At 40.7% G+C, this 15,854-nt stretch overlaps 1 protein-coding gene across 5 annotated transcripts in view; it reads right to left on the bottom strand.

Moving 5' to 3' along the window:
* SRPK2 (SRSF protein kinase 2) overlaps positions 1 to 15,854 on the bottom strand; it is a 219,534-nt gene that overhangs the window by 128,658 nt on the left and 75,022 nt on the right. The window contains exon 3 of one of the 5 annotated variants that reach the window (XM_055130757.1): positions 11 to 74. The exons of 3 other annotated variants lie outside the window; for them this stretch is intronic. In XM_055130757.1, coding sequence (XP_054986732.1) covers positions 11 to 48 — 38 coding nt within the window. In that variant the 5' untranslated portion in view covers positions 49 to 74. Of the gene's footprint in view, positions 1 to 10; positions 254 to 15,854 lie in introns of those variants that run through there. One more of the 5 variants, XM_055130750.1, reaches the window with a different exon arrangement.

Genomic DNA, 15,854 nt, shown 5'->3' on the forward strand with positions numbered 1-15,854 from the left:
GTAGCTGTACCTTTCTGAAGAGGACGACTTCTCAGAGTTAACTGACATCAGCAGCTCAATCTTCTGCTTGATTTCTGGAAAAATCAGAAAATATTCACAACCAAGATTGCCTGCCTTTGCTTTCCAGCCTTTTATCAAGAGATTTTTCTTCTCTAATCCCTTTTGTTCAAAATGAGGCCACAAGATTCGCAGTACTTCGGTTAGGACTGGGATTCAATGGTGCTATAAAGGGAAAAAGCTCCCGAGGCATCAGGCCTTGCTAAAGTATGCACATGACTGTTTATGAAAGCAGGAAGTACCATTTCTTTTCAGCAGAGGGGTGTTTTCTTTTTTTTAAGGTAGAACCAGCATGGTTCTGCAGGAAGATTTTTAAATGAAGCGAATTAAAATACAACCAAGAAACGCTAACATCTGTCTTCAATACACAAGATAATTTGAAAAGTCTGGGTAATAAAGTTACAGTCTGTAAATGAACAAAGCTGTAACCCTTGACTGCTTCTGTTTTACCAGTCCTAAAAAATATGGCTCAGTGAATCATTTTTGTCACTTAAGAATAAAATATTAAACTAGAACCCCAGTTTATATACATTTAAATTTTTAGCCTGTATGTAATTTCTTGGTTGCCTTAATTTAAACTATAAATTCACTGTCGGGTCCCTAACTCCTTTAGAAAAAGATTGCTAATTTACACCTTAATTTTCCCCTCCTCCTTCGCAGTACAGCACAAGTGAACAGCAACACCCAGTTACCGAGCAGATAATATACTTGTCTTTTTAGGAAAAAACTGACAATGCCATCTCTACAACACAAATGCAAGCACCAACTCCATTCAATTAATAGAAAATTTCTGATGCTAATTTGGGGCATGGGGGGTGGTGGAAGAAAAAACAGTCAACATATTTCTTAATAAATACTGACTGATCTGAAGCACATTAAATTTACATAAATAAAACCGATATGGCCCTACTGCCCAGACTAATTAATTCACATACATAGTTGCTTTGATACATACGTATATACACGTTTTCCTATTTATATAGAAAAGCTCACACTCCCAAAATAAAACACAGATCCAATGAATTGCTCTGCAGTGTCTGAATTTCGAAATAAATAATTCTGGAGTTTTTTTTTTACTTAAGAGTAAAATTCTTAATCGTTAAAAATCCCGATTATACAGCAATTAAATTAATAAGATGTAAAAGCAAAAAAGAAAAAGAAAAACAGAGTTGCATGAGATACAATGGCTTTCTGCAAAAATACCCTCTGCATGTTGTTAAGGCTTTTTCCAGATTGTGTAAGCTTACAACTTCACACAATAGGCATTATAAAACAGGGAGAATACAAAGTATCATAGGCGGTACATCTAAACTGCAGAATCACGGGGGAGAGCACAAAGCACAGTGGCTAAGCGGGGACAGTGATAAAACTTATCTTGAGGATTCTGAAGTGCATGACAGATCCTGGCACCTGGTGCCACAGTGCAAACTCAATAAAGCCCTTCCTGCGCATGCTTAAAAAGACAGGGTTTCAATGCAAAGGCCCTGCCATCATCAAGCAACCTTGGATCTGAAAGCAGTCTCCTCCATCATTTGCAAAAGTCACATCTGACCTTGGAGAAATTATTTAAACTCTAACCCTCTATCTCCTCTCCTACAAATGAGATAGTAATTCCAATATTAAAACCTGTTTTGTAGGGGCTGGAGCAATAGCACAGCAGGTAGGGCATTTGCCTTGCACGTGGTCAACCCAGGTTCTATTCTAATGATCCATGAAAAGTTACGTGGTGTCATTCTTTTGGTTCTGTGGGGGGTTTTTTGTTCATTTTTACTCCTGGCTCATGTTTAGGGATGTAACACGGGTCAGCAGCTAGCAATACATTTTATTTAACATTTTATTTAGGATTTATTTAAGATAGCAATTCTAAATCATTATTTGTTGAATGAGTTAATGAGCTATACTATGTCTGTCCAATGTTAAAAGCTTTTCATAATTTAAACCTACTTCCTCATTCTTATCATCGATTTCAGTATTGAGCTCTTTATCACTCTATGTAAAAATTTAACTATAGTATGTTTTCCTTCCAAAAAACTTATTTTTTAGGGACTGTCCCATACTGGGTAGTGATCTGGGGACCATTGGGTACGCAACATTTTTTTAATTTTATCTTATTGATAGTTACAAGCTTTCATGTTTGGGTTACAATCACACAATGATCAAACACCCATCCCTCCACCACAGTGATAAAACTTATCTTGAGGATTCCCCCCCACACCAATATCCTGGTATACCTCCCCTTTTCCACCCTCCCCCCGCCTCCATGGCAGACAATATTCCCCGTACTCTCTCTCCACTTTTGGGCATTATGGCTTGCAACACAGACACTGAGAGGTCATCATGCTTGGTCCATTATCTACTTTCAGCATGCATCTCCAATCCCAACTGAGGGAATTAAACCTGGGGCTCCCAAATGCAAACCATGTGCTCCATTCCTTTATCTCCCAGTCCTAAAAAATTGTATTATTCATCCAACAAACCACTTCAGAAACGAAAGATATAACAGAGGGTAAGGCACTTGCCAGTATACACAGCTAACCCTGTTTTGAATACAGTCCCGGGAGAGATTCCTGAGCACAGAGGCCTACACCCCCCAAAATACATGCTTTTAAAACAAGGATAACAATTTAGGATTGAATCATCATCATCAGAGTAAATTCCCTCTGCAAAAGGACAAAATGCTTACATACCAGTAGATTTATATAAAACCTGGGTATGGAAATAGAAAGACACTAAGGTAAAGGAGAAAATTGTGATACAGCTGCCTGTCTAATTAAAAAAAAAAAGTTAATCGATGACAGTGATACAGTGATGTTTTTAATCATAATTCTTGGCTGTCGATTTTGGGAAATCCAAATAAAAAGCTTTGAGTAATACAAAGAGGTTTCAATGCTCATATTTTATTCAAACCTTCCAATACTAAACTGAAAGTTCACAAACACTCTGCCGATAGGCCCAAGCCCAAGTTTTCCATGTTCCTACAATCTGGTTCTCCTTATCAACAATGTCCTTGAGTCGTGTTACTCCTTAGTGACTCCTAAGAAAGAACTCCAGAACCATCTTGCTCCGCAAGCCATGTTCTCCCCTGAACACGTACTTCTCTATTTTTCCCTCATCTTTCTAAACAAGTTCAATAAAACTATCTTGCTTCACCTTCCACACCTTCACAAAAAAAAAAAAAGAAAAGATCGCCAGAACCAATGTCATTGCACTTCATTGCACCAAAATACCAGTCATATCTTAAGAGCTTTGATATTCATGTTGATATGAGTTCCCCAGGGGAAAAAAAAGCCTCTTGGCTAATAAATACCATGGTCTGGGCAAGGCCTCCTCAAAGCCTCTTGAATCTCCGATCACCTGCGTCATCCGTGACCACACTTTACTCCTGAGCACGCTGCTACTGTTCGGCCCAAAAATAATGTGTTGTTTTGATTTAATTCACGGTATCCAATAACCCGTACTTTCTATTTCTGTAAATAAATATACTAATAAACTTTTCCTTTCTGAATTAGTTAAACTTCCTGTTAAACTTTCCATTAACCGAATAAATGTTAAAAATGCAATTTTATTCCTTCTCTAATAAACTTCACAATTTTATTCTGCAAATAGATTGTAGAGCCCTCTAGAATTAATTTTTATCTGAGAACTAAAAAGTTGCATTTTACCATCAAAGGTCATTTTTTTAAAGTTTATAACCTATCCTCACAATTCTAAAACATTCTCTTTTCTCCCTCTACCACTCACATTTGTTCATTCAAAATTAGAGGTGTGTGTTTGTTTTTTATGTTTCTTAGCCTCATCCACCAGGACTCCAAGCTTCCTTTCAGCTCAGTGCTCTGGGACTGCTTAATCCTGAGAGATGGAAAGAGTGTCTCCTACACGCAATCCAGGCACTCCAGCCTGTTGTGTCTCTCAAACTCGCAAAAGGTATAAGCCCTGCAAATACCTACAAACTCAAGCAACCATCCATTTAGGCATTCAGGCAAAATACCACCCTCTTGTCCACATCGTACCTCCTCTGATCACAAAGAAAATTAGCAAATAATACTTGTGTAGTAGTCTGAACAAGCACATTTTGCACCATGGTACACTTGACTTTCCTCAGTCTAATTTTAATTTCTTGAGAACATAATAATAGGAAAACATTAAATGTTGTTTGTACATATTTTTTCCTTCCCTCTTTTTTAGTGCACTTCCCAAGCAGTGCTCAGGGAGTCCGGGGGTCCCTCCATGGATGCTTAACCTGCCAATACTCCAGGGCTACACCCACCACTGGGGCTCAGGAGACCATGCAGTGCTGGGGCTCCACTTGGGACCACATACAAGCTGCTCCCTCCCTCCCTTAGCTTCTCTGGAACTGAGGGTTTTTTCCCCCTGTGGGTGGGAGTGGGGAGAGGAAGAGAAGGATGCGGCGGACACCCAGCTGTTACTGAGTGTCAGGTCTTACTCCTGGGCAGTGCTTACTCGTTGTGGAACAAGGGATGAAACCTGGGCGGGCTGACCCGCCATACTCACTCACCAGTCCAACTTTTTGTATTTTAAAATTTTTTTCCTACCTCTGGGTTCTTAGGGGGATCCTCTCCTTTCATAGGTACCTTAAATGCTAAGGATTCTTTTAACAACCTCCGTTCCCTAACCACAACTATACACAACTCACTGTGGATAGTTGAACACACACAACTGGAAGATAATGACTAAGAATTTTTAGACCAATCCTCGCTCCTACAACAACCAATATCCTGGTCCCACCTTTAATTGCTGGATACCTTACACAAGGCAGAATTAACCAACCACTTCTCACTCGAATCACTCTTCTGTGTCTTTCTTAGTGAACGAACATATCACAGCCCCTCAGAGGAAAATAAAAACCCACCATGAGGGACAGGGACCAAGAGCTAGTAGAGAGGTCATTTGCACACCTGGGTTCCAATCTCCCATGCCACATACGATCCTGAGCATTGCCCCTCCCGAGCACAGTCAGAAATACCCTCTGAGCACCACTGGGTGTAGCCCCAAAACAACCTCCCTTTCCCCCTGAAGAATTTTTGTTTTTAGGGATTCCTGACTCATCACCATTCTCCTTTCCTCCATGTTTTATGCTCCTGGAATGCCGGGCTCTCTCACGCCACCAAGCTTTTTCTAAGTTTCTCTCCCTGGATTGCCAGTTGTTCCCCATTACACACTTAACTCACTTTTCTTTTCTATTCTTTTTTTGTTTTTTAGGTCACACCTGGCGATGCACAAGGGTTACTCCTGGCTCTGCACTCAAGAATAACTCGTGGCAGTGCTCAGGGGACTATATGGGATACTGGGAATCGAACCCTAGACAGCCTTGTGCAAGGCAAACGCCCTACCCGCTGTGCTATCACTCTAGCCCCTTAACTCACTTTTATAATCCCAGTCCAAACGCTATCCCCTCCTTCTAATCCCAGCCCAAACACTATCGCCTCCCTGACATCTTTCAGACAGAATATGCCTTGCACGCAGCCAACCTGGGTTCGATTCCTTCGTCCCGCTCGAAGAGCCCAGCAAGCTACCAAGAGTATCCCACCCACATAGCAGAGCCTGGCAAGCCAACCGTGGTGTATTCGATATGCCAAAAACAGTAAGAAGTCTCACAATGGAGACATTACTGGTGCCCACTTGAGCAAATTGATGGACAACAGGACTACAGTGCAACACTGTTACCATAAACCGCATAACTGGTAATGCTGATTTACCAAAATACTTTCTTTTCCTTGTTTCCCTCCCCCAAGTGACCAGAATGATGATGATATACCACAGATGGTGCCTGGAGCTCGATGAGGTGTTCCCGCTGAGCACAGAACCAGGAGTGGATTAAGTCCTGAGCTTGCCAGGTGTGGTCCACGAGCCAAAAACATACTTATGTTATAAAGTAATAAGCTAGTTACATTCGTTTCCTTCTCTGTAAATATATCTTTCCAGATGAAATTGTTCAGAAATACAAATAACTAGAGTGAGAGGATTCCTCAGAGATTATCACTGAGAAGAACCACGAGTTTATAAAGAAGAAACTTGACAGGAGATTAACAAGACATTTTGGTCCCTCTTTCAACCAATGATTTTTCCCTTCCCTTATTCCCTCCCACCCCCCACCCCTTGGGGAATTATAACTGGCAGAGTCAAGGGACTATGCATGCTAATGACCAGGGGTCAAGGATCAACTGCACACAAGGCAGTACTTAATCTCAGGATTCTCTCTACCCCATTTTAAAACCATCCTATAAATGCTATTTTTCTCATGTCTCGGTTAAAATCATCACAAATTTTCTTTAAAAAAACAACTAGCTATTTGTATAAATACTTATTCTTCATTTTCAAAATCATCAGATATAAATATATATGTATATATAGAGAGAGAGAGAGCGAGAGAGAGAGAGAGAAATCTCTATATATGAAGAAAGAAAGTAATCCACTGGGATTCCCTCACACATTCTTTTCTTCCATCCTACAGACCTTCCTTATGAGATCCTGCCTTTAAACCTCATATATACTCACTGTAGAGGCTCTCACGGGGCTGGAGAGATTGCTCGTTTGTGGGACACATTCAGGTGAGCGGGCTCAATCCCAGCCCTACCTGGTCCTCTCCAAGCAGTAACACCTTAGCACAGACCCAGGAGTAAGGCCTGAGCACAGCCAGGTGTTTGACTGGGTTTTTGCACAAGTGTCCTAAAACCCATCAAATAACAAAACAAATGGTTTTAAATTCCCTTATAAAAATGAACAGCTTTTAACTTTTCAGTTAATGGCCAACCACTCTCTAACACTGAATTTCCACTCAGTAACATGAGTTTGAAGACTCCTGGAAAATTTAGGGCTACGAGCCCAGAGTTAAGACAATCCAGCCAGTAGAAGTAAAGTATTAGTAACAAGTATCAAAACAAACTCCAAACAAGGAGGCACTTCAAAGACTTAAGAGTCTTGAATCTAAAATTCTAGGAACAGTCACCAAAAAATTAACAAAGCAGGCAACATAAAAACTATGTAGTCCTGGGGCTGAAGTGATAGCACAGCAGGTAGGGCGTTTGCCTTGCATGCAGCCAACCCGGATTCGATTCCCAGCATCCCATATGGTCCCCCCCAGCACCGCCAGGAGTAACCCCTGAACATCGCTGGGTGTGACCCAAAAGGAAAAAATATATATATATGAAGTCCTGTGTCTGTCCTGTAGATCAAATCCCAAGCATAGGGTTCAGACAGGACCCTCACGTTCATGATATACAAATTAAACAAGACATAGCAGCTGGATTAGTAAGTATTTGTACCTAAATACTTAGACCCACATCCTTTTCCCATGGTTATTAGTCTGATAGACTGAAAAAACTTCCTTACACTTGCCAAAATCTTTACATCATTATCAACAAATCTAATTTAGCTTCATTATAACGGGGATGGCGGGAGGGGGTTGTCATCTGCACCTGAGTCACCTAGCAGTTATGTGAGGCTCTGTGCTCTGGGTGGAGGATGGCCTGTCACTCCCAGGTGCATGCACCACCAGGGATAAAATCAGAGGAGCATGCACCACCAGGGATCAAATCAGACATGCAAAAGCCTTTTGTCAATCCTTTTAATGTTATCCCTATGGCTATATGAGAATTTTTAATTACTGCCATATATTTACATGAAGCCATTTCAGCCTGCAAGAAACTCAGTGCTTGAGGCTACAGAGATAGCCCAGCAGCTAAGCCACTTTTTTTTGCATGCAGATTCAAGTCCACCACCATTTACAGCCCCCAAGCTCTGATAAGGGTCAATCCTGAGCATGAGGTGCAACCCCCAAACTCAAAGCAAACAAAAACCGTCCTATTGCAGGTACTGGAGATGCTAGATTACTGCTGCTAGTTTATCTAGATCAGGGGAGTGCCTCAGCACGTCTACTGAGCAGAATCATTGTCGAAAGTCAAGACAGCTCTTATAATTCAACCTGGGCTACCGTTGGATTCTTCTCTGCTCCTACTTCCCCAATTTGGTTGTTCTGCTTCTCCTTGGATCCTAATTTCACTTCATTTCTCCTGTCACTATCCATTAACCGTGTCTCTTCTATAGCCAACATTTTCCAAGTCTACTGCTTCAGGATAGAAGCTCTCCTCAGGCTGGGATCTCCAACTTAGGCCCTACCATTATCATTTCTTTTCATTTTTTTTAATCAGGGGGGATAAGTCCAGCAGTGCTCGGGCCCAACAGTGCTCAAAGGAGACCAGGGCCCCTCATGGTAGCACTGGTGGAGGGGAAAGGGTCATGGGGTCAAGGGGTCCTACAGAGACACAAGGCACATGCTCTACCACTTGAACCACATACCACAGCCCCAGTGAGTATTTTTTTCAGGACTCCAAATCAAACACAAAAATGAGACAAGGACTTTAAAGCCTCTGTATCTATCCCTGATGACCAAGATTGATGTCCTGACTCAAAATTCAAGAAATTGACATATAAGGGCCACTGCACAAATGCAAAGGAGTAAACCAAGATTCCAGAGGCTTCCAAGAAGGTCAATACCGACTAAGGCTAGAATAGTCCAAACTATCCAACATCTATTACTCAAATCTTCTGTTAAAGAATGCACAGAAAAAGAACAATTGTACAAAAAATGATCTATAATTGGGCTGGAGCGATAGTGCAGTGGGTAAGACTTTTGCTTTGCACAAGGCCAACTCGGGGTCAATCCCCAGCACTGCGTATGGTCCACCTGAGCACTACTGGGTGTGGCCTAGAACCCTAGCTCCAGCCTAAAAAAAAAAAAGTTTTAAATTTCAGCCAATGCACCAATAAATGAAGAAGAATGAAGAATATGACTAATTGATGAAAAACATTAACAAGGTCAATTAAACCCTAATGTGCTTCAAGAATGACAACTGTGTTTTTTTTTTTTTGCTTTCTTTTTTTCACTTTTTGGGTCACACCCGAGATGCATAGGGTTACTCCTGGCTCATGCACTCAGGAATTACTCCTGGAAGTGCTGGAGGACCACATGGGATGCTGGGAATCAAACCCAGGTCGGCCACATGCAAGGCCAATGCTCTACCCGCTGTGCTATCACTCTAGCCCCGAAGGAATGACAATTCTTGATAAGAACAAGTCTTGTTCTTCTTAGAGAAAGGGATTTAAAAAAAAAAATCACATCTTGGTAAGTGCATGTTAACAGAAAAGTTAAAAGGATATACAATCATTCTATTACATAAAACAGCATAAAAGGAATGCCAAGACAATCAATACCTGATACATCATCACTTTACTCTAAAGTTTCATTCATATTATTCAATGACAACTTATATCGTTTTAATAACACAAGCTTACTTTTGAAATTCAAATGTTCATGTCCTAATAAACTCCCAATCTCACAGCACCCCCTTCCCAGGACAGCCTTTTCTCCAGGATCAAATTTCTACCTGGGACAATTCTGAAACAGGACTCCTTGCGTTCCTAAATGTGGTACTGTGCCAACCACCTCCACTCCAACTGCAATGGCCTGGGTGTGGGAGGCGGCTGTGGAGGAGCAGAAAGAGGACCTCCTCCACCTCGTCGGGCAGGGTAGGTTTCTGCTGTGATTTCCTGGGGAGCTGCTCTGTGGCCACTCAGCAGAGGACTTGGTTTCCCGGAGGGAAAGGCTTCTCGTTCTACCTCTCCTTATTATTCTGGGTTGTGGACCGTGGGCATAGTGCTTGCCTTGCATGTGGCCCAACCCAGGTTTGATCCCCAGCATCCCATTGGGCCCCCCATCAAGCCTGCCAAGAGTGATCCCTGAGCACAGAGCCAGGAGTAAGCCCTGAGCACCGCCGGGCAACAACGAAAATCAAGAACAACAATCGAAAATAGAATTCATATGAAGTCTAAATAGATCAAGGGTGTTGCTACTCACAAACTACAGAGGCAGAAGTAACACAAGTTTTGAGATGATGTGGCTGTTACACACAGGGCAAGAGGCAATGCTTTGCTCACCATGAGTCTGTTTCATATTGTTCTGTTTTACATTTACATTTTAAATATTTGCATATTTGTCCAATGTGTAAATTTTTTAAATTGCAATGCAGATAGGAAAAACAAGCATTTCAAAATCCTAATTTAAAGACAGATTTTTATTAATGTGCAAATACAAGGTCACTGACACTGGTTCAAAGTGTCATAAATGTCATAAATTAAGACACTTAATTTTACCTTACAATTTTAATGTATAAAAAAACTGTTAACAAATTAATGAGTGCCTGCTTTCAATTTATTTTTTGTTCTGTTCTGGTTTTGAGACTTACCCAGCAGTGTTCAGGGCTATTCTCCACCCAGTGCTCAGGAGTTGCTCCCCAAAGAAGATCAAAGTGGTACCCGGAGTTCAAACCCAAGGCTACTTGCATACTCTCTAGCCTACTGGGCTACACCCGCAGCACAGGTTCAGTCTGTTTGTTTAAGGAACACACCTAGCACTGCTCAGGGTTACTCTAGGCCTGCACTCGAGAATTACTCCTGGAACCATACAGGATGTCCGAGATCAAACCTGAGTCAGCCATGTGCAAGACAAGCAAGGGCCCGTACCTTCATTCCTTTTTCTTATGTTCTTTAAGTAAGGCAAACCCCACTTACCCTGTCAAAAAGAAACTAAAACTTCATTTTGTTAAAAGGCGGCAAAATTAATATGTAACGTATATGGACATGTTTCAGAAAGTAAAGCCAGCCAACATATGCAGGCCAAAGTTAGCATGAAGGAGGTCCTTAACTCCCAAACCGCACTGACTTTCAAACATCCTTAGGAACTGGAACTGATGCAAAGTAACAGCTTTCCCCCTTGACTGCTGTTTCCTACAGCTAACTAGCTACAGAACTACGCTGAGGATGAATGGGGGCAAAGAGAGCACCACCAAACATATCGAAGGCAAAATTCCTTTTCTTTTTTAGTTTAAAATCTAATATTTAGAACTAGAGCAGTAGTACGATGGGTAGGGCGTTTGCCTTGCACGTGGCTGACCTGGGTTCGATGTCTGGCATCCCATATGGTCCCCTGACTTTGCCAGGAGTAATTCCTGCGCACAGAGCCAGGTGTGACCCAACAACCTGAATATTAAAATAAAAATAAAAAACACGTGAATAAATTAATCCAAGAAGGTGCAAGACTTGTACATGAAAAAATATTGTTGTTGTTATTGTTATGATTATGATTATGATTATCACTACCACTATTAAAAGATTTGGGAGCCACCTAGTGGTACTCAGGGATATTTTTTAATATGTGCTCAGAAGTGAGGTGGTGAAGATCAATCCCTGTTAATCTCATGCATAGAATAAGTACCTTTTACCATTGCACTATCTCTAGGGTCAACTGCAAAACAGTATTTCAAAAATGAAAAGAAGGAAGCAAACAAGCTCATCATAAACTTTATACTGAAGTATAAGAGATCTTAAGTAGCCAAACCAGTGTTGAAACAAGAACGTATTTAAAAGACACATAATATCTCAATTTCAAAACATAACAAAACTATAGTAATCAATACTGTGTATCTGGCTTAAGAGGAGACATATAAATCAATGGAACTGAACTGATAATCCAAAAATAAAACTTTATATTAGTTAACTGATTTTCAACAAGAGCTCCAGGAACACACTGAGGGAAGATAACAGTCTCTTTTACTAATGACAGTGCTAGGAAACTAAGAGTCCAAACACAAATGAATATGAAGTTAAAAACTTTTACTAAAGGGCTGGAGCAATAGCACAGCGGGTAGGGCGTTTGCCTTGCACGTGGCCGACCCGGGTTCTAATCCCAGCATCCCATATGGTCCCCTGAGCACCGCCAGGGGTAATTCCTGAGTGAAGAGCCAGGAGCAACCCCTGTGCATCGCCGGGTGTGACCCAAAAAAAAAAAAAAAAAAAAAAAAAAAAAAAACTTTTACTAAAAAATTAATTCAAAAACAAATACAAGATGTGAATAAAATCTAAAATTAAAAACACCAATAAACAAAGCATGGGGGATAGAGCAATAGTACAGTGGGTAGGAATTTGCCTTGCACTCAGCTGTCCTGGGTTCAATCCCCAGCACCCTTTTTTAAAGTAATTTAAAAAAGAGTAAATATTCGCAAATCATATAACTTATCAAGAAGCACCATCCAACAAATTAAAATTTGTCTACCATTCACAAAATAATAAAAATCAAATGGATCAAAGATTTAAACAATCACGGTCATTTCTCCAAGGAAAAATACAATGGCCACAAAGAGATTGAAATAATTTGTCAGTAGATGGCATTTTATACAAATCAAACAAAAATACAAAAAACTGAGGGAAATGTGGAAATCTGAAACCCACACAGACTACTAGTGAGAATCTAAAAGGGTGTAACTTTGGAAAGCAATCTGTACTTCTTTAATAAACGACCCAACAATTCCACTCCCAAGAATACAACCAAGAAAATTGAACACATGCTTTTACTGTGCACACAAATATTAAAAGGTGTTATCTACAATAATCCACGAATAGAAACAATCTGAATGTCCCTCAAGTGAATAATCAAAATGTGATATATTCAAACAGAAGGTGGAGTGCAGACACCTCCTACCACGTAGATGTTGCAGGTAACAGGGATACAGAAAAATATGTTGCAGGTAACAGGGATAGAGAAAAATATCATGCATAAACATTCAATTAACTCCATCACTCAGCAATATCCAAACTAGGGTTATTTATGATAAACAAGCTAGGAGGAGAAAGAAAGTTGTGTGTGAACATTCACAGCAGTGGTTTCTTTGAAGGATGATGAAAAGGTTCTGGAAATAATATTTTTACATTAGAACTTTAAAAAACCTGCAAATTTCTGGTTCAAATTAAAATAACTAAAACAATCATTTGAGGTTTTTTTTTTTTAATCTCAATTTATTTTAAAGATATTTAATTGGGGCTGGAGCAAGAGTACAGCGGGTAGGGCGTTTGCCTTGCACACAGGCGACTGGGGTCGATTCCCAGTATCCCATGTGGTCCCCTGAGCACCGCGAGGAAGTAACTCCTCTGCATGGCAGGGTGTGAACCAAAAGCAAAAAATATATATTTTATTAAAGAGTCGGAGTTAATATATAGTTGATCCAAGATAAGAATATAAGTAGTCTAACTACAAAGTCTCACATTTAACAGTTGACCTTAAAAGGCAAGTGGCACAACCTACAAAGGAGAAATAATCAGTATGTCCAGGGGAGAAGGAATGGTCAGAGAAGGCCCGTGGGCTAAAGTTACTTGGTTTAGTAACTTGGCTTAGTTACTAGCTTTAGTAGGATTTAGCATCTACAGTAAGCATCTGGGCTAAATTACTAGGTTTAGTTACTGGGTTTAGTAGGATTTACCAGGCGAAGAAAAGGCTATTCTGTTGCAAGCAAAAGCACAAAACTGGAATCAAATGGACATGCAAATGGTCTTAATGACTGTGGAGAGGAAAAAGTAAAAGGTGAAAATAGACCTACTGTCAGGTCCTAGTCCTACAGAATCTTATATGCCAATCCTCCCAAAACACACACACACACACACACACACACACACACACACACACACACACACACACACCGCACATGTTTTACTTAGTAGACACACATAGCAGCAAAAAGAAAATAAAAATTCAACAGGTGAATGTGATTTTAAAAAAAAATTTTTATGTCACACTGGGGAAAAACATTGAATTTCATGAGGCTATTTATAAGGCTTGTCAATTCACCATAATTAATTTTGTGTCTATACACCTACATTGTACCCCACTAAAACTTTGCCAATTATCACTTCTCTCATTTGTAAATCCTAAAATTCTCACTTCAAGCTTCGGTTGTTGCTTGTTTCTATAAAAATCGTTAACAGCAGCAAGCAATAGTAAAGTCTAGTTTCAAGGTTTTGTTGCTATACAAAATGTTATGAAGTACCATGAACACTTTAGCAAACCATATTGGGAATACTTTATTTGTGCCTTGCATTCTGTTTGATTTCCTATCAACCATATGAGCAACACAACTAATTTATTTCTCCATTTTTTAGATATAGAAATAAACAAAATGTCCTCTCAGGATCCAGAGAAGAGAACACAGTGAGCAAGGCATTTGTCTGCCTTGCACCTGGGCCAACTTGGGTTTGACACATAGTGCCGCAGACCACCCCACTAAGCCCACCAGGAGCAAGCCCTGAGCTCAGAGCCAGGAGGAAGCCGGAAGTAAGCACTGCCAGTGTGACCCAAAAACTCGCAGGCAGAAAAAAGTGTCCTTGCAACAAGGATGATAAAATCTTAAGCTTTTTTTGTTAAGTCAAAGTGATCTTGAGTCAGACTAAAGTCCAAGTACTTCATTATCTTTAGCTGTGTACCTGATTTAGCCAGTCCCTATCTTAACATAAAATAATTCCTGAAGATGATTCCAGAATAACAGAATCTAGATAGTAATAACAATAGCTAAGATTATACACAGATTTTACAAAGAGTTCTTTCATTTTTTTCCCTCTCAATACTCCAAACCCCAGTAACAGAATTATTGCCTTTAGGCCCATTGTACAGACAGAAAATTTAAGGCACAGAGAGAACCTAAGGAACCTGCCGGGGTTCCCAGAGTCAGTGTGGGAGAAGGTTATAACCAGGCAGTCTCGGCACAGGGTCTCATCGGTGAGGTGCTCTGGGCTAAGTGGAACTTAAGTGGGGGGTGACACAAGCCTCAGGAGCAATTTTGAGGCAGAGGTTCTTATTGTCTGTGTCAGGAAAGCAGGTTTCCAGGTGGGAACTGAGTGATCCTCTTTTCTGAAAAGAGGATGATAGAAAGTCTGGGAATCTCTGGCCTCCACCCTCGATCATTCTGCTTCTTAGGTCTCTGATTTACAATGTCCTCAAACTTTTCTGTTAAAGGAAAGAAGGAACACAACCATTTACAAGCACACTATTTATAAAACATACATAACAATATCCTTCAAATTCAATCCTAGTCATGGTTTTCTGTTTGTTTTTTGGTTGGAGGGGGGCATATCTGGAGGTGATTAGGGGGTTAAGTCAACATAACCTGGTCCTTCAAAATCCAAGTTCAAAGTCCAAGTTCTTCATTGGTCTTAAATCATGTACCTGATTTAGCCAGTCCCTGGCGGTCCAAAGTGGTTCCTGCTGTGGCAACCTTGATGTTGCCCTCTGGGTTCTCGGATCTGATTCTACACTCAGGGATCACTCCTGGTGATGCTCAGGAAACCAGATGATGTGCCATGGACCACATGCAGGACCTCTTGTTCTGGTTATTGCTTAATAGATTAAAAACAATCTCTCTCAGGGGCCAGAGAGCTACAGTCTTGCACATGCTTCACTTGCAGAGGCCTGGGTTCAATACCTGGCACTGGTAGTATCCTAAGCACAGCTAAGAGTGACCCCCGTCACCCCCCAGTACTGAGCCAACTACCACCAGGTGTGTCCCTATCCCCAAAAAATCATCTTTTCCATCCTCCCTCTCAATTTTAAGACAGTTACAAAGTTCTCAACAATTTTCAACTAAGTTCTTGTAGAGGATAAAAATTTACTTCCGGGTCTGGAGCAATACAGCACAGCAGGTAGGGCATTTGCCTTGGACTTGGCTGACCCGGGTTCAAATCCCAGCATCTCATATGGTCCCCCGGGCACCGCCAGGAGTAATTCCTGAGTGCATGAGCCAGGAATAACCGCTGTGCATCGCTGGGTGTGACCCCAAAACCAAAAAAAAAAAAAATTACTTCCAGTAGAAGTCTGAAGAAAATGTAACAAAATTCTATCTTGTCTCCTTTATGGAATTAGTTATAGAACTGGTAATGGGTAATTTGGCTTTATTTTTTTC

Source organism: Sorex araneus, chromosome 1, assembly GCF_027595985.1.
Source record: "Sorex araneus isolate mSorAra2 chromosome 1, mSorAra2.pri, whole genome shotgun sequence".
In the NCBI taxonomy this organism is placed as follows: domain Eukaryota; kingdom Metazoa; phylum Chordata; class Mammalia; order Eulipotyphla; family Soricidae; genus Sorex; species Sorex araneus.